The sequence below is a fragment of the Gymnoscopelus microlampas genome (assembly GCF_963454915.1).
Source record: "Gymnoscopelus microlampas genome assembly, chromosome: 8".
NCBI classification, from domain to species: Eukaryota; Metazoa; Chordata; class Actinopteri; order Myctophiformes; family Myctophidae; genus Gymnoscopelus; species Gymnoscopelus microlampas.
The window spans coordinates 33,436,241-33,460,812 of NC_139945.1; the positions used below are offsets into that span (position 1 = coordinate 33,436,241).

Below are 24,572 nucleotides of genomic sequence, written 5' to 3' on the forward strand. Positions count from 1 at the left end.
TCTCTCCCAAAACCTGGCAACATTGGCCAAGAGAGTGAGAATGTTGTACGCGACTACACGCGAACGATCGTCCTGTTGTGTTATTAATCTGTAACAATGGCTGCTTGCTGCGTTACTCATCCTTGACAACCGAAGGGCTGCGTGTTCAACTTAACCATCAGCGACCGCACTGAAAGAGGAGTTTTTATTATGATGGCTGAGTTGGAAAGTAAGAAGGAGCAAACTTGGTACGAGGAGTTGGAATTTCTATCAGAGGTCTAAAACTCTCCCTGAGGAGTTAAACACGATAAACTATGGCACTCAGCAACCCTGGCCTCCTCAGGGCATTGGTTTTCACTTTCTGTTTTGGGATGTGCAAATGTTACTATTCAATTCCACTTAAAATATACCCGGGGAGGTTCAATTCCTCCTTGGAATTGGACTTGTCACCTCTCCAAGACACAAAAAGCCCCTCTGGTGGAGATGATGTCCTCTCCTTGGCCTCTGATCCAGCTGGTCTAGTGAACTTTTTGGACTTGGTCAACAACCTGCAAGGTGACTCTGGACGGGGCTACTACATAGAGATGTCACTTGGTACTCCTGGCCAAAAGGTATTGTATGCAATTGTTTGTTTGTTGTTTTCGAGGAACATTTCAAGAGAGTCAAGAATTGCCTGACATAGTTATTAGACTAGGCCAAATGTGTAAAAAGTTTGGAAGACAGGAAGGTGATTTTTCTTAGACCACCAGTTCTCAACCTGTGGGTCGGGACCCCCAGGATGGGCCGTGCCCACATGCTTTTTTTGTAAAGTGACAAATTGAAGACCTTTTTAATACCTTTTAAAAACTGGTCAAACATTGGCCAAATTGTCAGTTGATTTAATAAAGAGGCAAAACAATTGAAAATAGCCGATCTACAAGCTCACAACGACTCGCAACGCGAGGCTTTGGGAGCTTGTAGATCTGCTATTTTCACAATTTATCTGTGGAACAGAGTCAAACTAAATGTACTGCCTCAACCCCTACAGTTCCAAGTGCTTGTCAGGGTGGGGGGTCCCCAGTTCATATTTGATTATTTCAGGGGGTCATGGCCTGAAAAGGCTGAAAACCAGTGACCTAGACAACTCTGAAAATGTCACATATTGAACTTCTTAACCATAGATGACCGAGTCCCTCCCTGTCTCTTCTGTCTGAAGAAGGGAATTTCTTCAGCATGTGATCCAGAGGAGGTGGGGGGTTTTGTTTACCTCCAGGACATGAACTAATGAGCCAGTCCAAATTGGTTAGATTATGACCTTAATAGAGATAACACCACTTTATGATAAATACAGTAGAACTCATCACCACATTGATTGTTATTGTTTTGTTGCGTTTTCTTTTAACTTCTTTCTGTTACAGTCAGTGCAGGATGCAGCAAGGAAGCTACTATAGGACTTTGGTTGCAAAGCCAGGGGATGTGTAGGCAGAATAAGCCCACACTCACATGAACTCACATGATGCAGGCAGCCTGTGAGAACCAGTGTTGCTTGCTTCATTGGCTATAGGCAGCTGACTGGGATTATGTGGCGCCAAAGCGAGAGAGTAGTTATTTCCAAGTTCAGAAAATAATAGAAATTAAATGAAAAAGAAAAAAAAGACCATTACTACATCAAAATTAATCAACAAACTATACTATAAAAATTGGTCAAACATAGGCCAAATAGTTGGAACTACACCCACTTAACCCGGATAGAAATGAGTGAAATGGCTATGGGAAACATTCCTCCTAAAACTTAGGATATAATGGGGGCTAAATTCTTCTCAGTTTTTGTAAAAGGGATCTAAAAAAGTTATAATCTCAGTAGAGGACGGCTAGGCCGTACCGGTTTAATGTGGGTAGTCATACATAAAAGACATTGCCTAATAAGTGAAATCCTCTCAGTTCCACTGCTCTGCAGACTATTGGATTGCACAGATTAGAACTTCTAGCCTAATGTGATCCCTGGCTCTTTCTGCCATGTCACTGCTACTTGCCCTGCCTGGGAGAAGAATGTGCAACAAACTTGTGTACTGTAAATCCTGAGTGTTAATGAACTCTAAATGGACATGTGTCTAGTTTTCACTCCTGAGTTAAAGTAACACTCAAGTTCTGCTGTGTAGCTACCTGCCAAGATGACAGTGTAGGCGGCGTAAAATTAGATTAAAATTATTTCAAAGGATTCTGTGAAACAGGTGGAACATGAACAGCATACCTTTTTGTTTATTGTGAATTTTGACATTTCTAAACTGAAAATTGGATTTGTATGTAGCCTAATATCCTACTCCCTCTCTCTATAAATAGAGCGAGTAGGATATTGGAAAAGTTTAAATACATTTTGATTTTTGAGGATTATTTATAGAACATTAATCAAAACAAAGTTCCAAAGTGCTTTACATAAAAATGTAATTTTTGAATCAAACAACAGAAGACAAACAGGACAGTGTGTGCAAAAATGCAGTGTGAAATAAAAACATGAAAATAATCAACATAAAAAAAACTGCAGTGTGAATTGAAAACATTAAGCAAAACATTAAGTGTTTTACTGTGCCATTTTCACTTCTGACTAATGGAGTATTTTATTAAATCAAAAAACATAAATAAATGCCAAAGTCTCAACCGTATTGTCAGTGCTTTCCCATTGGCAGGCACACCTAAATCTTACACACCCTTTCGATGTATTAGATGTAGCTGCTTTGCTATGCTTATCTCACAGTGTAGTGCACTATAAGGTTAGCCTGCCATGTTTTTACACTTCTGTAGTTTTCTGGTGTGGCGTTTGTTTGGCTTTTGTTGGAGTGGTTGGCTGAGAGAACAAATGAAATGGCTGCCAAGTGGGGTCAACCATGACGCTTCTTTCCTATTTGATACTGCCCCGTCAAAGGTCACCAATGTTGAACTCCAAGCTTCGTACGAGTTGGACTTGACACGCTTCAATGCTGTCAATGTGCCGCAATGGGCAGCTCCACTGCACCGTCCACCCATTTTCTCCCATAGAATACGAGTGCATGTGTGAGCGTGCCGTGCCCTGAGTGCTGGTCGTTCCACAGTTGAGGAGCCCTGATGGCGAATGCACGGTCACCCTTTGTCTATAGCCTTGACTCGGGTACAACCAACCAGCCGGTTCCTTCCTGAGGACCCCAGGCTGTGCACAGACTCATAAGGGGCTAACAACTCTTAATGAATGATGTCAAGATCCATTCGTTAGTCGTTACTTATCACAGCTTTGGCTGCGTGTGCAGCATCAAATATCCCCATTTATATAAAACAATCATGACAAGGCTACTATAATAAAAGAGAATACAGGGCCAATAAAGTCAAGCAGTAGAAGAGATACATCACACTTCATAAATTTGCATGTCAGTACTCATTGATAAATCCCATTTGTACAGATGAAATGGCCACACTAGCGGCCGTGCTGTTCATAAATGAGTGATAAATGACTAAATGAGTGGTTTTCGCATTCCACAGAAAATGTGGAAAAACAGCGTAAACCGAGCCAGTAGCCTGCATCACGGTTTTGGTGGCGTGAAAATGCCCCAGAACTCTAATGTCGGCAGTGATGTGATTACGGAGCTTTGGTGTTAAATGAGGCGCTATTCAAATGAGCCACTAATTGTCACATCTGTTAGCTAGGCCGAGGTGTCGGCTGGAACGTCTCACATCTGCTAATTGGTACAAACAGGTACCAGATGCACGCCGCTGATCCGCTGCCAGTTATACAGGGAAAGCTCAGCCAAGTAGTGTGTGATGTTCACACAAACAGTTTATTCAAAATAATGATTCATTTAGGTGAATCTAATTAACTAGATTACTTTCAGAAAAAAAAGATGATCAGTTCATATCCATTTCTCAGTCAGTTGAGCTCTTGATCGGTTGCAAAATGTTGATTGGCGAAAGAGCTCCTTGAGGAGTGTTGTTCTTGGATGTACTCCGAGAACAACAAGATGTACTGACTGACTGTGTGTATCGCTGCAAACTAAATGACTTGAGTCAGTGAACGTGAACGACTAATCATCTCGTTCACTGAACTTTAGGAGGCAGGCTCTCACTCAATGACTGCGTATCCAGTGAATGACCTTTCTTTGTTTACTAGTTGAATGAGTTGCACTATACAGTACGTTCAGCTGTGTTTCAGCTCAGTGAGTGGGACTACGCAGGCGGAGCTGTGGTCAAGCAATGAATCATGTGTTGAACAAATGTTTTTGATGATTTTAATGATTTTGGTACAATGAAAAGAACAAAACCTTCCATCACGACAACCAACGCAACTGTGTTGGCTCAGTGAAGGGGTGGGGGGTGGGGGAGAGATTTGCCCGAGGCACAGTAGCCAACGGAAGAACTGTGAAAATCCTGAGTGTAACAGCCTTTCTCTTCCTGGAAAGTTAGCACACTGAAATAGAAGCCATTGTTCTTACATCAATAAAAAGGGAAAAAAAGGAAAAAGAAAGAAAAGAAGGCATGTTTCTGAACTGTCCACAGTCCACAGGCTATTCATGTCCTAATAGTTTTTTTTAACTGTTAGGATTTAGAAGACATTTGTAGAATCTCCAGAAGCAAAGATTTGAGTTAAAAATGTTCGCTTTAAAAGTATTTGTATATGCAAAGATTTGCCCACGATTTCTTTTAAAACAATAGCAGATCTACAGATCTACAAGCTTGTGAGCTTGTAGATCTGCTATTTTTGAATAGCCAAAGTATAGAATAATGGTTAAAGTGCTTTCCCGGTTTTAATGGGTTAAAATGAGCATTAGTGTGGACACATTATATGAAGATACTGTAGGTTGAAAATGGGTGAAGTGGTCCTTGAACCTGCTGTATGATGTGAATGTAGTACATACAGTATGTTATTGTATGTATCTAAACTTAATCCAGAGTCCATTAGCCTAACTGCTTTCCTTTTCCATAGATAAACTACTTTCAACTTGACATTCCTATTTTGGGCATGACATTATAGGCAAATGTTTTTTTTAACCTTTCAAAAACACAGAAAAGCAGATCTACAAGCTCACAAATGCATCACATCATGATTCATGACGAGTTATGAGCACTTTCCCCCCCGCTGTTCATTGTATGACAGTATATAGAGCTTACGTGGTTAATAAAAAAATGATATGAGGTTCACACACTGGAATAAGACCATTGTAATGTAAACTCAAATATTAATGGAAATGTCCCCAGTTTTCCTCCAGCAATAGGCTACAGTTAAATGTCAAACCTTTGCAGGTTTAGTTTGGCTGGTTCTTTCCTTGTGTGGGTGGAGTGATGCCATCTGCGGTGGTGGTGGGTCTTTTTGATGGCACAGCCAACAGGATGGTGCCAGGGCCAGCCCAATGAGGAGGAACTGATAAGCCTTAATCCCAGGGAAGAGCCAACTGGGGCTTCCCATGGCCAGTTAGAAAGGTCTGAAACACTATCAGGTGATAATGGGACAAAACCATTATGTTTGTGTAAATAGAAACCAGTGTTGATTTTGACAACACATTTTTATTTAGTTTTATTTAGTCTTTTGAATAAAATTCCATTTAGTTTCAGTCATATTTTAGTCATCTGAAATGTTTTACTGATAGTCTAGTTTTAGTTGACTAAGTATCATAAGATTATAGTCAACTCAATGTACAGTTGATTTAGTCGACAAAAATGTATTTTGGCGGTGCCTTGATGGCGTCGTAATGGCTGATTTTACACTTGGTTGCATGCTGAAAATAGCCGATCTACAAGCTCACAACGTTGTGAGCTTGTAGATCCGCTATTTTCAGAGCGCAACACCCAAGCACAACAAAACATAAAATGACTTGTCTTAGTTCTACTGGATCTCTTCTAGTACCTCCATAACATTTTTGTCTTTTGTTGTCAAAATTGTCAATATATTTGGTCATAGTTACTTTTAAGAACCACTTAAAAACACTTCTGTTTGGACAGGCATTCGCGGAAACCCCTTGACTTATTTTATTTATTTATTTATTATATTTTTTTCTCTCCTTTGTAATATGTATGCTGTTTTTTTTCTATTGTGCATTTGTGCTGCTATTGTTTTGATTGTTGTATTTTTATTGTATGTAAAGCACTGTGAGTTTTCTCTGTGAAATATGCTATATAAATAAAATGTACTTACTTACTTACTTACTTACTTACTTAAATAATAGTAATGACGAGTAACTCCTCATTGCTCCTACTAAAGCATTAAGGAAATGAAAATCTTTTTCTTGTTATGACTGTGTCATGACATGGCTACCATGATTTGTATTCCAGTTAATGTGCGTAGTCTGCTTACACATATCAATCCTTCCTGCTCATCCAGTCTTTCTAAAGGGGAACTTTAACACAAGAATGAGGAAAGATTATTGCTAGATTATTAGATGATTGCATCTTGAACTGTTGGCACTAGGCATGTCTTAGCTAGTGTATTGAATCATGGCTTATGCATAGGGAATTAATTCAGTTTGGTGACTTGGATCATGCTTAAGGTCTCCTAAGGTCGCCTAGGTCTCCATAGCTACTGTAATTATTTGGATGTCAGCCATAATGATGCCTTTCTGTCAAACTGAAACAAATTTGCAGATTTTTATTTTCATTACATCCCAGAAGATGTAAACACAGGAAGTAATCATGGCTAATGCAATGTATGATAAATAAACTTTTCTTTTGAGTTAGCAAAACTCTGTGGAGCGGCCTGGGCCGTATCGCGACGGTCCAGGCACCCTAGGCTGCAATGCCAGCCTGACAGTGACAGCGTGTCGCGGGTTCGACTCCCGCTCCCGACGGCCTTTGCTGCGTGTCACCCACCCATCTCTCTCTCCTTATTTCCTGTCAGCCTACTTTCCCTATCCCTCTCTAAATAAACGCATAAAAAAGCCCCCAAAAATTCTTTAAAAAAACAACAACTGTGGAGCATTAGTAGATTTGACCCTACCCCACCGTAATGGTGAGGAATGTCTAGTAATGACCTTCATGCAGCCAGTGGTTGTAACAGAGGTGACAGAAGTCTGTCGGCTTATTAGTTCACACCCTCCTCATTGACATGATGCCTTCAAGATATCATCTCAACTGCTTAGGCTTAACCTGCTTAGTGCCCTAACATACACGTGACACATTCCGGGACAGGACATACATTCTTCTTGGAACATGTGTAGAGGTTGTCACATACAGCGTAGCTTACTCAATTCAAGCACCCCTTTTAATCAGTTTACAATTTAGGCATTTAGCAGACGCTCTTCTCCAGAGTAACATACCAAATGTAAGAAGAGTACGCATGAACCCTAGTCAACAAATGGGCAAATAGTCACGCAAGTAGCATGCAAACTTGTAAAGAGAAAAATGTTGTGCCTCAAAGAAACTAGATTACCAGGTAAAAATCAAACCTAGCATTTGTCTAAATTATCTCTAAATAACATTCTTAAAGGACTGCTTTGCCCATTTTAACCTATCTCCATATAATTGGTTTACTAATGCTCATAACATTAACGTTATAGCATTTCTGTCTATTCAGTCTGTGTCTCAGAGGAGGGCTGTGGACAGTTCAGAAACCTGCCCTCCAGTCAGTGACATTATCAGTAGGCAGATTTGGACATTTCAAATAATAATAATAATAATTTCAATATTTTTATATTTTTAACTTAATGCAACAATAATTGCTTTTATTTCAGCATGCAAACTCGATTTCTGTGTAGTTTCTATTAGCCTGGAATCCCCATTGATGATGTCATTGGTAGGCAGGTGTCTGAACTGTCCATAAACCACATACTGTATAAGACGCATTGTATGTTGAGCATTATTGAGGACCAATTATATGAAGATGAGGATAAAAATGGTTGAAGTGCTCCTTTAACATTTGTAGTTAAAGAAAAAAAAATCTAATCTAAATAACAAACGGTTATAATATCAATGATAGGATAACCACAGTAGTAGGAAAATACAGTAGTTGGAAAATAGTATCTACATTGTATGCTATAGAATTTAAAATTCCCTTCGATTTATCTGTCTTATGCACTTTGCATTTGAAAGTTCAAGGTCAACGCCTTAACCACTTAAGCCCTATCTACTTCATTGTACAATGAATTGTGAAATTAGCCCAGCTACAAGCTCGCAACATGTCGCAGTTGTGAGTTTGTAACTAACTTGTAACTAATACATATCACATTTGACACCGAGTCTTTAACATCTTACTCTTGAGAGTGTAGCTTTTAGCTTACAATGAATTTCACGTGCCTTTTACTTGTAATTAGTATTGTTGACAATAAAGTTGAACCTTGAACCTTGTAGATTTGCTACATTTGAACATCTTTGAAAATTTGCCCAGAATAATGACCAGTGTTAATGTGGTTTATGGATTATGTGTGTCATTATTTGCCTTGTGAGCTGTCAGAGTTCTATCATGTAACCTGAATGACTGATAAAGCAAACTTTGCTGTGTGTGTTTCAGCTCAACATCCTGGTGGATACAGGCAGCAGTAACTTTGCTGTGGCTGCAGCACCACACCCCTTCATTACACATTACTTCGACACTGCACAGTGAGTGGCTGGAATTAGCTTGTATAATGCTCCAATGCTGCAAACACCTAGCTAGACAAATATGTTGGGTTTTTCTGTGTTTGTCCTCATAGCCTCCCTTTGTTGTCTTGAAGGTGGTGTGTTTTTTTTGTTGTAAAATAATAATAATACATAAATAAAATAAATAAATAAATAATACAAACTTTTTTGTTAAAAAGTTAAAGCTATATATTCCAATATAGTAATCATTGCTGTAGAGTGGTTGGACAGTAACATGGGCCTCCCCATTTGTCCATCTCTTTATTAAACAGAAAATACATTCTCAGGTCGGCATACCAATTTTATCCAATCAGGAGAGAGAACCCCAAAGGATCATTTATCAGCTTACATTTCATAGTGTTCCAGTTACCATTGTGTGTGCTCGTTTATTTGTTTCATCACTTCCAATTCCACTCGTTTATCCTCTATCCTGTATGAGTTCTCTCTCCTGATTGGATAGAATTGGTGTCGTGACCTGAGAATGTATTTTCAATTTTCAATAAAGAGCTGGGGAGACCCCTGTTACTGAACAAACACTGACTATAGCAATGATTGCTATCGGAATATAGCTATTTAACACCAACTGAAAAAGTAAAAATAAATAAATAATACTATATTTACACCGCCTGTAAGGTTTAAAAAATCCTATTTTAACCCCTTAGTGTAAATCTCGTCTTCATGAGTAGAATGAATAAAATGTTCCTCTGCACCTTGTCTGTGTAGCTCTACCACCTACCAGTCTACTAGGCGGGCAGTGGCTGTCAAGTACACCCAGGGCGACTGGGAGGGCGAGCTGGGCACAGACCGTGTCACAATGCCCAAAGGCCCAAATGGGACCTTCACCATCAACATAGCTGCCATCCTGTCCTCTGATGGCTTCTTCCTGCCTGGTGTCAACTGGCAAGGCATCCTGGGTCTGGCTTATCCCCTGCTGGCACGGGTAAGAGAAATTGTGCTTCGATTGGGCTATATGTTTGCTTATTCAAGTGAAATCAAGTTGTTCCCTGTTTAAATAAAAGCTTACTCAAACAAAGCTTGGCAAGTAGCTGCTGAAAATAGGATTGAATAAAATGCTTCACGATCGTTAATCAAAACTCGTTAACAGATAGTTAATCATTAACCAATAAGAAAATGCACTTATTACAGTGGACAAATATCTTCTGTGACTCATCAAAAGATGTCCAATACAACACATTTTGCTTTTGGGAACTATACATGTAGGCACAAGCATAAAATGGCATAAACAGATTGTTTGCATGGTATTGGCCTGAGATATCCTACACCAGCAAATAGAGAAAATTATATTTTTGTCCATTAGAAAGATCTAAGACAAAATTAGGTTATACTAATATCTCTAAAGCTGGTCTCACACTACAGGGTAATGGGATCATCTGCCCAGTCCACAGATCCAACCTTTAACCTCTCGATCTGCCCACAGACGCATTAGGGCCACTAGGATAATGATCAAACATGTTTGATTATGTATCTGGGACGGTCACCCGTGCCCACAATAGCAGAGAGAGACAAGTATACAAGTGTGGAGTGGAGAGAGACGCTACTGGGGCGCATGAAATGCGCTTTGTCTAGGGCAGTGGTTCCCAAACTGTTTTGGGGGGTCCCCAGATGATTAGCTTAATGTGCAACATTGTTTTCTCACTCAACAGTAAACAAACCAACATACAGTAAAAGTGTATACTGGGTATCTGCTTAATACCTTTTTCATTCCAAGTTGGCCAAATTGTCAAATATTACGAAAGAAAGAGGCAAACATTGTGAAAATAGCCGATCTACAAGCTTGTGAGCTTGTAGTTCGGCTATTTTCACAATATTTATCTGTGGAACCGAGTCAAACTAAATGTAATGCCTACAATTCCAAGTGCTTGCCAGGGTGGGGGGGTCCCCAGTTCAAAGATAATTATTTTGGGGGGTCGCAGCTTGAAAAGTTTGGCAACCCTTGGTCCTGGGTGGCTTTGCAGCAGGAACGCGGAACTACCACTCTCATATCCGGGTGTGACAGACTTTTGATACGGGTCAGCAACCACAAAGATTACAACCTGTTGAACGGGTGCGTTGGACAGTTGAGATGGAGGAAATGCGTGGTGGTTCATTGATCTGCCGGTTAGGATTTTTTATACTCCTGTAATGTGAGACCAGCTTAACAATGCATGCAAAGGGGCGAATGAGGAAGAACGAACTCAACTGAGACACAAATATGTTCATACCTCCATGCGCTGATTCTAACAATCTGTGCAATCAAATGTAAATGATTGAAGGGCAGATATGCTTGCACTACCAACTTTGTACTGCTGAGGTCTCACTTGGTGTTTTAAGTTTGGCTTGCCTAAGGGCAGTTAGTCATGCATCACATGCATAACCCTGGCCCTTGACATAAAAAGCAGTTTGAGGTCAAGAAGATAGTAGAGAACATCCTTTCGTCAAGGAGAACACTGTCTCGATTACCTTCTCCCACTTTATTTTTTTGCACACACATGTATACAGTATACAGACATAGTAAATGTCAAGGTTTAGGACTCAGGAGTTTGTGATCTCTCTATTTACTTAACTTATCCCCCTGTGTCAATATATTAAAATAACAGCCGTAAACATTAATCTCTGAGAGGATCTTTGCAAAAAATCTGCAAGCGAGTTTGCAAAAGCCGCCTTGAAAACAGGCAGATGCGTGTAATATTTCCAATAGATACTGTGATCATAATGATGCCAATCTCTCGTCTACAGATAGAATTACATGAATTACACTGCCGGTCAATTAGAGGTGCAACAGTTACTCCAAATAATCGATTTAGAAAACATTTCGAATTTTAAATGCAGATACAAGCTCACAGCGTTTCGCATCGCAATGTGTTGCTATCTTTGCATGACACTGCCGTATGACGGAGTATAAACTACTACAGAGTACAGACTAATCAATAAAGTATTTCTTTTGTGTAGTCGATATATAAAACAATTACAAAATATACATTTAAAAATATGCTTGTTGGCTACTCAACTAATAAAAAAAGTAATTGATCTAATAATTATTTAGAAAAGAATCAATAGTTGCAGCCCTACAGTCATTCCAGGTACACAGGGGGGAAATAAATGTGTTATGATGACTTGAATTTAGTTTAGGGCATTATGACTTGACCCAGCTCACACTCACTCGACTAAAAGGCAATCCTTTGGGGAAACATATCCCTAACCACTGATAAATAATGGTAGTATTGTGTGCATGTTTGTCTCTCCCTCGGCAGCCTGACTCTTCAGTGGAGCCTTTCTTCAACTCCATGGTGCGACAGATAGGGATTCCTGACATCTTCTCCCTCCAGATGTGTGGTGCTGGGCTCTCAGCGAGCAACACGGCCGACCCTGCGGGGGGCAGTCTTGTGAGTAGTCAGCAGGCGGCTGCCTGGGGGGGGGGGGGTTGTCTACGGAAACGAATGAATGAATGAGGTTTTGAGGTTTTCCGTTTCAACAAAGACAGAGATGTTTTTGTTCCTATAAATATTCAGGTCACCTCATGATTCATGTACAGATTCTATACAGAATACATTCTGTATGGATAGTCTTTTTTACCTTTATTTACGCAGGGGAGGTTGGCTGAGCACGAGTGCTCTTTTTCAGCAACGCTCTACAACCACAGTCTTATACCGTTGCCCACTGAGCAGCTCCACTGGAGCAGTTTGGGGTTCAGTGCCTTGCTTAAGGGCACTTCAGCGGTGTTGGGAAGGAGTAAGTGGTGGACATTCACATGATTTGTGATGTGTGTGCGAAACTCCTTCCGCTTTCTTCCCGGACGGAATTTGCCCCGAGTACATTACAATTCTTTTTCAATTTTACAAACAGATTTCGGGGAGACTATATTGCATTGTGTACCGTAGAAAGTAGATGCTATTTCATTCAATTCAGTTGCGTGACTGTTAATAATAACATTTTAGTTATAGAGCACTTTTCAGGGTACTCAATTGCACTTTACATTAATTAAAAATGATTATATATCAATTTGTCCGTAAAATGTATGCATTTCCTAGCGTTTAACAGTTGAGCGAATATTGCATATCATACACTGTTCAGTGGAAATGAGGCATAAAAACCAGGTGTTGTGCCCGCGGTCTTCCCGTTATGTCCTGCATCATACAGTGTTATGTCTGAACACAACATGTTATGGTTTACTGTACATAATTTTCTAAAGTGTTTAACAAACAACAGTGCATATGTATAGTGTGAATACAATATACATACATGTACAGTATGCTCTATTCTTGTCTGACTTGGTCTATTACATGGAACGTACATGGACTATTATGTAATGATGCCTTAAATGCACTCAAAGTTAAAGTGTCACCACAATGTCATACACTGTAATTAAGACATTTTGTAGAATTCACTTTTGTGGTGTTCATTCCACTACTTTCAAGTAAACTGGGTCTTGACAGTCCAAACCCTTCCAGGGTGGATGAGCCGTAGCAGCGTGATGCATTTTGGAAACATGATCGCAAGCAGCTTCCTCACCTAATGTGTTTCCCCATTGGAGGCCCACTCTAGTTAGCGTGGGGCTAATTAAGCTAAGATAGCCCCCTGTCGAGTGCAGGTCTGTCACTGTTACATGAATGGCCAACGCTCGCTAAACCTGAGCTATGTTACTCATCCAAAGGCAGATGGGCTGGACAGTGGGGTGCTCCGTAGGTAGGTGTTGGTGTTAGTGTATGTGTGTGTGCTTGCGTGCACGTACAGTATGCTATGCCTCGGCTGTGCGACAGGGAGAAACCTCTGCCAAAAGTATACCCTTGTTGGTTTTCACACTGTTGTTTTCACAGCACAACTATGGCTAAAATGATCGTGCAGAATTATATATTTTTTGGCTGCATGTGTAACACCGACAGTGTACAACTCTCAGAGTTAAAGTAACACTTGAGGACCTTTACTGTGTGTTTGCCATGATTTGGGGGAAATAATGTGGACTTGCTCATAGATTAATAAATTGCATTAAATTGAGAAAACTACAACTCAAAAGTGAATTAATTTTCCTTTCCTTGCTCAGATCATGGGAGGGGTTGAACCAACTCTGTACAGTGGACCGATGTGGTACACCCCCTTAAAGGCGGAGTGGTATTACCAGGTGGAGGTTCTGAAGCTGGAGGTGGGAGACCAGAATCTAAACCTGGACTGCAGAGAGGTAAACTACTTCCCTTCTCTCCTGATTGCCTGATCTTTCAAAATGCAAGCATTCACAATTGAACCCCAAAATGGTACTTGAGTTTTGCACGTTGAGATGCTTTTGTTATGGTATTAACCTTTATTTTGTAGCACCTTTCAACTTTCAACAATTTACCAGTAAATTGCCTCAGTCGGAAAAAAAAATACAATAAAACCAGGCAATGTCATGAATAAACTACATAATAGGCAAACATTTAGGAGAAATTCAACAAAAATAGCAGATCTATAGGCTCACAATGCATCCCGATGTGAGCTCCTGAGCTTGTTAATTTGCTGTTTACAGCGAAGGCGTTTGGTGTACAGGGAAAAAGGAGGGGCGAAGTACATACCCCTGGTCAACAAAGTACAATATAAAGGGCTATCTGGATCGTAATATGGTGATATGACATAGCGTCTTTTCTTGGTTTTAAAGGTTGCATACAATTTTCTGAACTTACTTGGCTGTTCTAACTGTTCTATTATTTGCCATTACCAACGTAGTTATTATATACAGTAAGAATTACTGACGATTATTTATCAAAAGTCTCATTGTGTAAATATTTTGTATGTAGCATCAATAGTCGTCCCCACAATATGGTCACAATATTGATATCGAGTTGTTGTTTTTTGCTAAGCCCTACTTAGAGGTATCATGGTCATATTGGCCAGTCAGACAAAGCAAGTGAACAATCTTACTTGAAGAGATAATATCATCAACAAGGAAATAAAACAGCAACCAGGCTATGCAGCCAAGGAATGTACCAGTCCTGTTTGTGCACATCGTTACTGAAGCAACTTCCTCCTTAACTTTGTTTACTCAAGGTTTCCATTAACCAGATATATACTGTATCGTCCTCTCTCTCTCTCTCTCCTGTTTCTTTCAGTATAACATGGATAAAGCCATCGTTGACAGTGGCACGACGTTGCTGCGACTTCCTGTCAAAGTCTTCAATGCGGTGGTGGATGCCATCACACGTACCTCTCTGGTACGACAGCTGCTCTCCAACTGACACCGAAGAAAGGCATTCTCAGGGCATACACTCTATTCCAAGGACATGACTTCATCAGATATACAGTGTATTATACAGTACAGTTTATGCATGTCTATGCACATGCCTTATGCAACTGCCATTTTCCAATTTATAATTCACACCATAAATAGCATCTCCAAGCTCACAACATGTACAGTAGATCTGTTATTTCCAGGGCGCAACAAAGTATTTTAAGCAATGCTCTCAGTTCTACTTTTTACATAGACAGTGACATTTTAGGCTAATCCCACCTATACCTCCATCAGTAAATGGTAAACAAGTGTTGAGCTGCTACCCCTTTATATGTTCAAATACTATTTTGTCTGCCTGTCATTCTCTCCATCTTTGAATGCATATGAATGGTATTGATCATAGTCACATGTGTGAATATGGCCAGTAACTGTGCAATATTATGGTGTGCTGTCTGTTGGGATGGCGGAGAACTCGTACTTGCATGGGATGGATGAGACATTTCTACGTGAACGGAAACGGCATTACCATTTTATCTTAGTAAGTCTTATCTTGTGATTTTATCTCTTTCCCTTGGCCTCTTACCCAGATCCAGGACTTCTCGTCAGGATTCTGGGCTGGCACTAAGCTGGCATGCTGGGCAAAAGGGGAAACCCCCTGGAGGTTCTTCCCCAAACTTTCCATCTATCTGAGGGCCACAAATGCCAGCCAGTCCTTCAGAATCACCATCCAACCCCAGGTACCTGGATACTACATCACATGCACTTCACCAGACTCTCTATCTACACAAGGTCAACGCTAGGCTTGTTGCAATTATTTGAGCTAGTTGCGCTTATTTTGCATAATAGTTATTCATCTGTATTATATAAAAACATCATTATGTCCACATCGTTGCCCATGCTCTTTTAACCACTTTCGACCAGGCTTCATTATTGAAGGCATTTTGGGCAATATGTTTCAGAAATGTTTATAAAGGTAGCCTGGAATCCAGACTGATTGCTACGTTCAGCGTTTTTTTTCTCACTTCGCTTCTCTGTCTGGTAAGCCTCCTATTTCCAAGGGGCGGGACGTGCACAAACGGAAGAAAACGGCCCGCGGCCTCTGATTCTGATTGGTCTATACGAACGTAGCGAATCACTCTGGATTCCAGTATATCATAAAGGTTCATTAAGGAAATAAAGGATGCAACCCCTGTTTTGGCCATCTTACATTATTTTGTTTATTGGTACCAGCCTAACACGCAAACAGAAATGCAATTATCATTTATATGTTCCAATTTTCAATGCAAAAATATATATGATTAAATCATTAATCACAATTATTTGTATGACAATTAATGTCAATGTCATTAGTGTCATGTAAAATGTCATGATCGTGACAGCCCTGAGTCTACCAACACATTCCTCTGAATCAGTGGCTCACTGAAGCACAGTCCCTGAAGACTCTTCCTCTTAGATCTCCACTTACACCAACACCACCAACCAGCCTACTCTAAATCATGCCAGCATGCATGCACATCCTCACATGAAACAATATGTTGTTGACCTACGTGTGTCTGTGTGGACCCTTCCCCAGCTGTACATCCAACCAATCACGGACGTGGATGGCACGATGGACTGTTTCCGCTTCGGCCTATCGTCATCGGCCAACGGCCTGGTGATTGGCGCTACCGTCATGGAGGGCTTTTACGTCGTGTTCGACCGCATCCAGCGGAGGGTGGGCTTCGGCCTCAGCACCTGTGCAGGTGAGCGTTTATACAGTGGGTGACCATTGACTTTGTCGTTTTTTTTCATTCTTCTCATGCGTTTCATGCAGGGCATGTATGATTTCCACTCTGTGCCACTAGGGGCAGCAGCGGTCTACTGCCTACAGCCCACAGCAGACAGCAAGAATATATTTGTTACTAGTTACTGTATATCCTCTCCAAACTGTACATACATTACTTTACACTTTTGTATTATGTTTTGACACTTGCTTTGGAAAATGTAAACGTATGTTTTATCATGCCAATAGCTCATTTGAATAGCAAAATTGTTTGTTTTGGGGTTTTTAGGCACTGTTTTTCCTAGAAAGACAGAGAAAGATCCTGTATGTTGCTTACAGTACAAGATGTGACATAAGCAAAATATTAAGCAAATAAAGTTAGATAGCATGATGCTGCGCTTAACATTAGTTTACTTTTAACGTCTTAATTGATAAAACGAGACGGGAAAATAAACGTATTTTTTTCTCTTGCCAATAGATTGGGTTTTCTGTTCAGCGTCGGGCAGTCAGGAACGCATCTCTGTCATTTTAGAAATGTTCAGACACACATTGGTTTCTGTCTGTCTGTCTCAAAAGTCTGTGGAGAGAGAGAGAGAGACAGACAGACAGACGTCTTATATGTTTTTTTTTTCCTCGCATCAATTGTTGTGTAGTAATATTCCAACATTTTCCTCTATAAATGAAACAGCCCAGCTAGTGTAGCGGTTAAAACTGATGTCCGGTGATTTTTCGACCCGTGTTCGAATCCCACGCGATGAGCATACAAATTATTCATTCTCGTCTATTAGTTTGTATTGGCCAGTGCGTTATATATATATAATGTATGTATAATGGATTAATATTCATAAAACCAACAGACAGACTTTTATTTTAAAACATAGCAGATCTACAAGCTCGCAAAGCATCATGGTGCAACACTTTGTGAGCTTGTAGATCGGCTATTTCCACTACTACTTTATGGGACACTGCTCTCTCTCTCTCTCTCTCTCTCTCTTTAGTTTGATGAACATTGAACCTCATAATAACATCACTCCGTTCGCGACTGCATACAGAACGTGTGTCGGCTCTGATGTTTATTAGACAGCATGGACCTCCGCTCAGGTCCTGGAATCCAGAGCCTTATGTCAAGACTTGGCTGCGAGCACATCGCACGGCAGAAAGCACAAAAACCAAAGTGGCACAGCCTGTCATGTCAGATAACCCCGAGCCACTTTGGCAGTTTTTATAAGACAGGGGTTATTGGCGTCTTTTTGGTTTGTTTTATTTTATTTCCTCGTTTATAATTATTTCCTCCTCAATATTGTTTAAGAATTAATGTGCTATCCATGACATGCTGTCACCAGTTTACCAGTTCACTGTCTGTTATTTAATGATGATCGAATATTGGCTAAATGTTTACAATTTCTTCTGTCCAAACAATGAAAAGCACTTAGAAAAGGCAAGTGAGTCTCTCTTTAATTAAGCATGATGAGCCATGTGTTTTCCACAAAACAATTGAATATCATTGAATATAATGGCACCCTTGTCATACTACTATGTTATTATAGCTTTCAGTTGGCCACCACAGGCACAGACAGTGCGTTTTAGCGCAGCGCGGCCTGGCGCAGCGCGGCGGAGTGGTTGCGTGCGGGGGGTCGGGGGGCTTTCGTGGGAGGGGGGGACGGGTGGATCAGAGCTTAACCCTAAAACCGAAATAAAGTAACAAAAAAAACTCCAATCCGCTCAAGAACCGCGCTCCCCCACTTCCAAAATTAGCACTAGCCTACAACACTGGCCCAGTCTCTTGCCAAACCGGTTATGTTAATGTATGCAGCGTATTCCAAATAAGCCAAGTGAGGAACTCTGCTATCAGGTTCCCCCTCCCCCCTACAGTACCTCTGTAGGCCTATCTCTTCTATCAAAGTATTTGTTCAGATACAAATTCAGAGCGGCCAATTTTGATATTTTTAATGCGCCTACATGAAGTTAGAGGGATGGGCAGAAATGGTGTAGGGTGTAGGCTATTTTCAACTGTTAATGGGTTTTTCTTTCTTCACAAATGAATTCTACTTTGTTGTACAACAGTGTCCCATAAAAGCTCACAAAGTGTTGCATCATGATTTGAATTCCGACTGAAAACGCCACCCTTGCGTCTCCGTGTGTACAACCAAATACGCATCTTTCCTGCACCGATGACGCTTGGGGCTTTTACAGCGCTGCTCCTACACTACCACGCACCGTCAGCAACAAGTGGACATGGAGTAAATGTACTTAGTTACTTTCCGCTTAGTTACTTTCACGTGCATATAAATGAGCCACGTGGTTTTATAAGAATGAAAACAAACGCCTCGCTGTTGGCCATGGATCACATGACGGTCGTCTGTTACGGTCATGGATGAACTCAAAATGTTACTTGAGTTCAATCAAAGTAAAAGTACAAAAGTATTGGCAAATATACTTAAAGTACTGAAATATTTGAAAATAGCTGATCTACAAGCTCACAATGCGTCGCAATGCGTTGTGAGCTTGTAGATCGGCCATTTTCAAATAGACTATGTGAAATAGGGCAAATAATGTATGTTTTATAATGTAATGATTTATATCTGCAAAGTAACTAGTAACTAAAGCGTTCAAATAATGGTAGTGGAGTAAAAGTACAATATTTTCCTCTGAGATGTAGTGGAGTAGAAGTAAAAGTAAAAATAGCAGATCAGCATGCTTATAGCGTGGGATTCGAACCCGGGTCGTAAAATCACGCGACATCAGTTTTAACCGCTACACTAACTAGACTATTTCATTTATAGAGGAAAGAGGTAGAATGATACTATACAGAAATTGATGCGAGAAAAAAAAACATATAAGACGTCTGTCTGTCTGTCTCTCTCTCTCTCTCTCTCCACTGACTTTTGAGACAGACAGACAGACAGACAGACAGACAGACAGACAGACAGACAGACAGACAGACAGACAGACAGACAGACAGACAGACAGACAGACAGACAGACAGAAACCAATGTGTGTCTGAACATTTCTAAAATGACAGAGATGCGTTCCTGACTGCCCGACGCTGAACAGAAAACCCAATTTAAACGCTCTAAGCACACGTAATTATTGCTAGTTATTATTATTATTATTATTATTATTATTATTAATATAAGACATCTATCTGTCTGTCTGTCTGTCTGTCTGTCTGTCTGTCTGTCTGTCTGTCTGTCTGTATGTATGTCTGTCTGTCTGTCTCTCTGTCACAAAAAAAGTGACTCCAAAGCGGCACCTTGTGGTAGTATTTGGAACTTAAATTTACTGCAAAGCGGGTGAGGCAAATGAGTGAAGTGATTCTCTTATGAAAAGCGACAAAGTCAATGGTCACCCACTGTATATCCAGGTACTTTGCAAGGCACAGGTAACTCATAGCGATGCCAATCCGTCTTTCTGCCCACATTACACATCCTACTATAAAATGAAGGAACCTCTGTCTGATCCGCATTTTTCTCCCACAATGGGTTGACCAGTTGATCTGAACTTGCGCTCGGCCATTGATCATTGGCTTATGAAGAGAGTGACGAAGCCATGTTTCCACCAGTTTCAGCTGTTCATTAGTGTTTATGTGAACCGTCTTCGCAGGCTATGGGATCTGTAGTCATGGGTGGGTGGACTAGTGTATTGTGATTAACTTTTCACTGTCTGTCAAGAGCAGGGTGATTTAATCCACTTTGGCGTTTTTATTATTGTTGTATTTTATTGATGCCAATAAAAATTTTCTATTCTATCTAATACCTACGATATGTTTGGGAAATGACTTGCCCTTTAGTTATGTGTTACCTCTGAATCTTTACATCAGCGTGAGAAATTGTTCTGTGCACCGTCTGGCCATGATTGCCTGTCAGGCAAGCAGAAATGTGTCATGTGGTCTGCATTTACCATGCTATGGTCTAATATCTCTCACTCCAATCCTTGTACTGTATGTACATTGTAGAAACTTGTCTTTGGTCTCATTGCACTATACACACTCCATGTGGACATTTCAGACATTTTAGTGAACACTCAGAATCAACACTCAACAATCTGTGCACATTTCTAAATGTACCATAATAGATATAACAAAAAAAAAAAATATATATATATATATATATAAATAAAACTGTGCTGCTAGATGAGTACACAGCCACATAAGAAAATACCCCCACGAAATCTGCTTGAATGAGAGGTCAAGGATAAATACAAAAAAAAAGAAAATGTTCTGTTTCTTTTTTTTGGTCAAGGTATTTTTCCTTTTCTTTTTACCTTCCGCCAAGGAGGAAATGTTTTCAACCCCGTCATTATGCTGTCTGTTAGCATGGTAACCTGAGCAGTTAATGGATTTGCTCTAAACTTGGTGGAAAGGTTAGTTATGGGCCAAGGAAGAACCGATTATCTTTTTACAACGATTGGCCCAACGGGGGCGTGGCCTGACACAATAATGCACATAACAGATGAACATAACGCCACAGTATTTTGAAGGGAATTATTTTTCATCATGGGACCAGGGAGAACTGATTAACATGGCACCTGTCTTGGAGTTCTGGATCAATCAGTATTGATGAGCAATAGGAGTCGAGACAATATTCTAGGTGGTGGTGGTTATGCTTTAATTTACATGATATCATCATGGGGAGAAATACAATAACACTCAGGTCGATGGTACGGTAGTTCTGCCAAGGAGCACAGGGATTAGACCATAGTTATTACTAGTTGCTTCAAGGACAAGCTGAACCATAACAAGATAGGCTGTACCAAAACAATAGCTATCAGGCCGACTGGAGACATCTAGGCTCTTACAAGCTACCAAATATCATGTATTATATAAGTACAAAAAGTGCTGGTAAAATATAAAGGTTAGATATAAGCAACCATAATAACACTATAGTATAATGAATAATTCTTCTGCACACCAGAAGCACTTAGTAAAACTGTACAACAACTGTACTCTTTTCTGTCAACACCAAATCTCTTCACCAAAAATTGCCGATCTGCATGTTCTGAGCTTGTAAATCTGCTATTTTGGACTAACGTTACTCTGAGAATATGGATGCTGGGGTTCAAGTGGCTAATAGACAAACTGCCACATTGTGTGGAGGTCTGTGCTCTACTGAGCACATTTTCTAGTTATTATTTATCAGACTTCGGACACACATTCAGACATATTTTCATTCCCCCATCAACAGCAGCCCCTTCAACCACACTGCACTGAGAGAATAATAATAAAGAAAAAGACAATCCAGGTTATGTGAAGGTCTGGTGGAGAAACAACAAATACTGTAATAGTAGCAGTAAGGTTCTATGGGTAACTACTTAATTTTGGGCTCAGCTAAAAACATGTGAGAGTGTATCTTATGCTTGTTAACACTGATCACATGGAGTCATATCTCAATTTAGACCAGTGTGAGCAATGAACACATTTGAATTGAATAATAACTTGTGTTTGTGTGTGTAAAGAGATCGAGGAAGAATGTATTTGATCAATTTGCTGTTTATGTTCTCCTTTCTGGCCATAGTGAGTGGTGGGTTGCCCCTGTCGGAGATCGCAGGACCGTTCACAGCAGCAGACGTATCGGCAGACTGCTCCAGTGGGGTCCTGAGGGAGCCCCTCCTCTGGGTGATCTCCTACGCCCTGATGGGGGTCTGCGCTCTGGTCCTCCTCGTACTGCTGGTGCTGCTGGTGCTGCCGTGTCGACGGGGGGACCGCTCGGGGGAGATCACGGACGAGTCCTCGCTGGTCCGCAACCGAATCAAGTGACTGAGAGGTCTGGGATGGGAGTTCGGGGCCAACGGGCTGAGGGCGGCGGGCGAGGAATCGACTGGTGCGCTGGCGGAGATCGGGGAAGGGGCTCATGGCACTGCACTGACCAATGAGACTTGTTGCCTGAAAGACCGTAGGTCATCAGGTTGACCCGTAGAGCTAAATATGAGGATCCACCCTATCTTAAAGACAATCACAGGAGAGTAGGTATTTCTAAAATAGGACATCCCTGTTTCTGCTATCTCTGTGAGGTAATCTAATAATCATGGCTTCTTAAGCAGTTTAAATATGACTTGTTTATCTTGCACTCAATTTGCCAAATGTTATTCATTCCAGAAGGTTTGCCATAGCAGTTGCCTCAATAACTGCTTTTCTATAGTTGATGCTGCTCTCAAACTATGTACCGGTATACGTTTTCAAATGAATGTAGGCTATCACCAACCTAATTTTGTGATAAGTGAAGGAATCTGACCAGTGCCTTTTTTTAAATTGCTGATTGATTTTGTCTTTCCATCTTTCAGGGAGTGAAATCGGTCACTATTTTCATTCAATTGATCACTGTCAACAAAATATCACCAGGTTTCACATAATGTTTACAATGCCTGTAGTGCCTTCTGAGGATCATCTTAAGTCCTCTACAGGGACATGTCATCAGTGGTCTGCTAAATTGCACTTTGTTTTTTTTTGTCGATCAAAGGTGTAACATAAAAACAACTAGAAAGGTGCGCTAAGTAGAGCGCAAATCTCCGCCAGGAGGCATGCTCTAATAACAATAGTGAAGTATGCAGGTAATTTCTCACTACAGCCATGAAAGAGTTGTACATCAACTCTACTGTCTTCCTCCCTCTCTGGCTCATACACATTCATTGTCTACCTCTCTCCATCTTTCTCTCTGCTTTGGTGATCGTCTGTGCATGTCCTGTGAAAGACTGACTTAAAGGTGATGAAACCCTAAGCTTATTTTGTTTTCCAGTTCAGTGAAATAAATTACAGCAGGGCAAAAGGCTGACCTTATAGTACACAGTGATGTATGCCATGCAGCGGGAATTAATAATCGGTGCATTGGATTAATCTGTACGTTAGATTTGGGACTACTGTCTATGCTTACACACCTATTTCTAACAAACCTACTATTAATGTTATTGTCTCAGATGTAAAAAATATTCAAGAATTGAGGTCCTGCTGTCAGCCTGCACAGTAGGGATGTTCACGATTCACTCGACTCAAGATTTCATGATTCACAATACTGGGTTCACGATTTTCATTGAATTTTCCAGACAAACTGCTCTAAAGATCAGAAACATCTAACAGTAGGATAATTATTCACTGTCATATGAACGGTACACAGTGCACTGCTGTGTTCACAACCGCTAAAGCCTAATTTATACTTAAAGTGCACATGCCAAAAAAGAGTGCATGCAGTGAACAAGCTAACTCCAAACTAGATTAAGTACTTTAAACATTACAATTTACTGATTTGAATTGTCACATTTGTATTGATAATTAACTGTCTCTGTGATGTTTTGTTACATCCCTGCTGAACAGCCTTGTTACTTATGTAAGATTAACTGCAGACAGACACACAGGTGAATGCATGATCTCCTGGCAGAGATGATGAAGATCAATACTCGACAGGAGTAGAACCAGTTTAGATTCACATACAGTACTTTATGTGCTGCAATTTAAGATAGATTAATGTAATTCTATTAATACTGTATATATGACCCTTTATATTTAAATCTACTTGAATGTGATTGTACAATATTATTCCAAAAAGCTACTCTTTAGACATGGGTGTGAACATTAGATTTGCAAGGATGCATATTTATACTGAATTATTTTTTGCCAATCAAAATATGAAGCACAAAGCAATGCTACCTTTCTCAACTACCACTAACTGTTCTCAAGTCTTTGAGAGGAAAGCACCCATAAGAAATGATTATTTAAGAAAAACAATATTTGTCAATATTGATTAATTTCTGTTTTGTAAATGTGTTATAAAGGATGTGACTTGGTAGTCAATTTGCCTCTTAGTCTGTCGACAAAATCAAGCCAAATGTGTGTAATCAGAAAAAGCCACAGCTGAAATGGTGCCATACAATCAAACCGAAACCTGCAGTACTGTTTTTTTCTGGGTCTTGTGTGCAAACTGCACTATTACTGTGTGTGCCAAATTGTAAAGTTGTGAAAATGTTCACAACTAAATCTTTAACTGTATGTTTTCATCCTGTGCCAGATTTGTGATTATTCTGTAAATAAAATAACTTAGTCATGGATTACACATTCTGGTTTAAGTTCTTTCTAAATATTTTTTTGTTGGGGGACAAGACATG

General features: G+C 40.3%; 1 protein-coding gene across 1 annotated transcript; it reads left to right on the plus strand.

Annotated features, from left to right (window-relative positions):
* Positions 1-36: 36 nt before the first annotated feature.
* bace2 (beta-secretase 2) lies at positions 37-24,515 on the plus strand. Its single transcript, XM_084064784.1, has 9 exons — positions 37-590; positions 8,417-8,505; positions 9,247-9,463; positions 11,775-11,906; positions 13,562-13,696; positions 14,601-14,702; positions 15,307-15,456; positions 16,293-16,461; positions 21,995-24,515. Exons 1-9 carry the CDS (start codon positions 294-296, stop codon positions 22,234-22,236), a joined length of 1,533 nt encoding a protein of 510 aa, XP_083920910.1. The 5' UTR covers positions 37-293; the 3' UTR covers positions 22,237-24,515.
* The last annotated feature ends 57 nt before the right edge of the window (positions 24,516-24,572 follow it).

Bases quoted from the DNA above. Each gene is read 5' to 3' on its own strand.
- bace2 (XM_084064784.1), top strand. From the start codon at position 294: ATGGCACTCAGCAACCCTGGCCTCCTCAGGGCATTGGTTTTCACTTTC. The intron at 591-8,416 runs GTATTGTATGCA...TGTGTGTTTCAG, and splicing joins TTGGTACTCCTGGCCAAAAG to CTCAACATCCTGGTGGATAC. The intron at 16,462-21,994 runs GTGAGCGTTTAT...TTCTGGCCATAG, and splicing joins CGGCCTCAGCACCTGTGCAG to TGAGTGGTGGGTTGCCCCTG.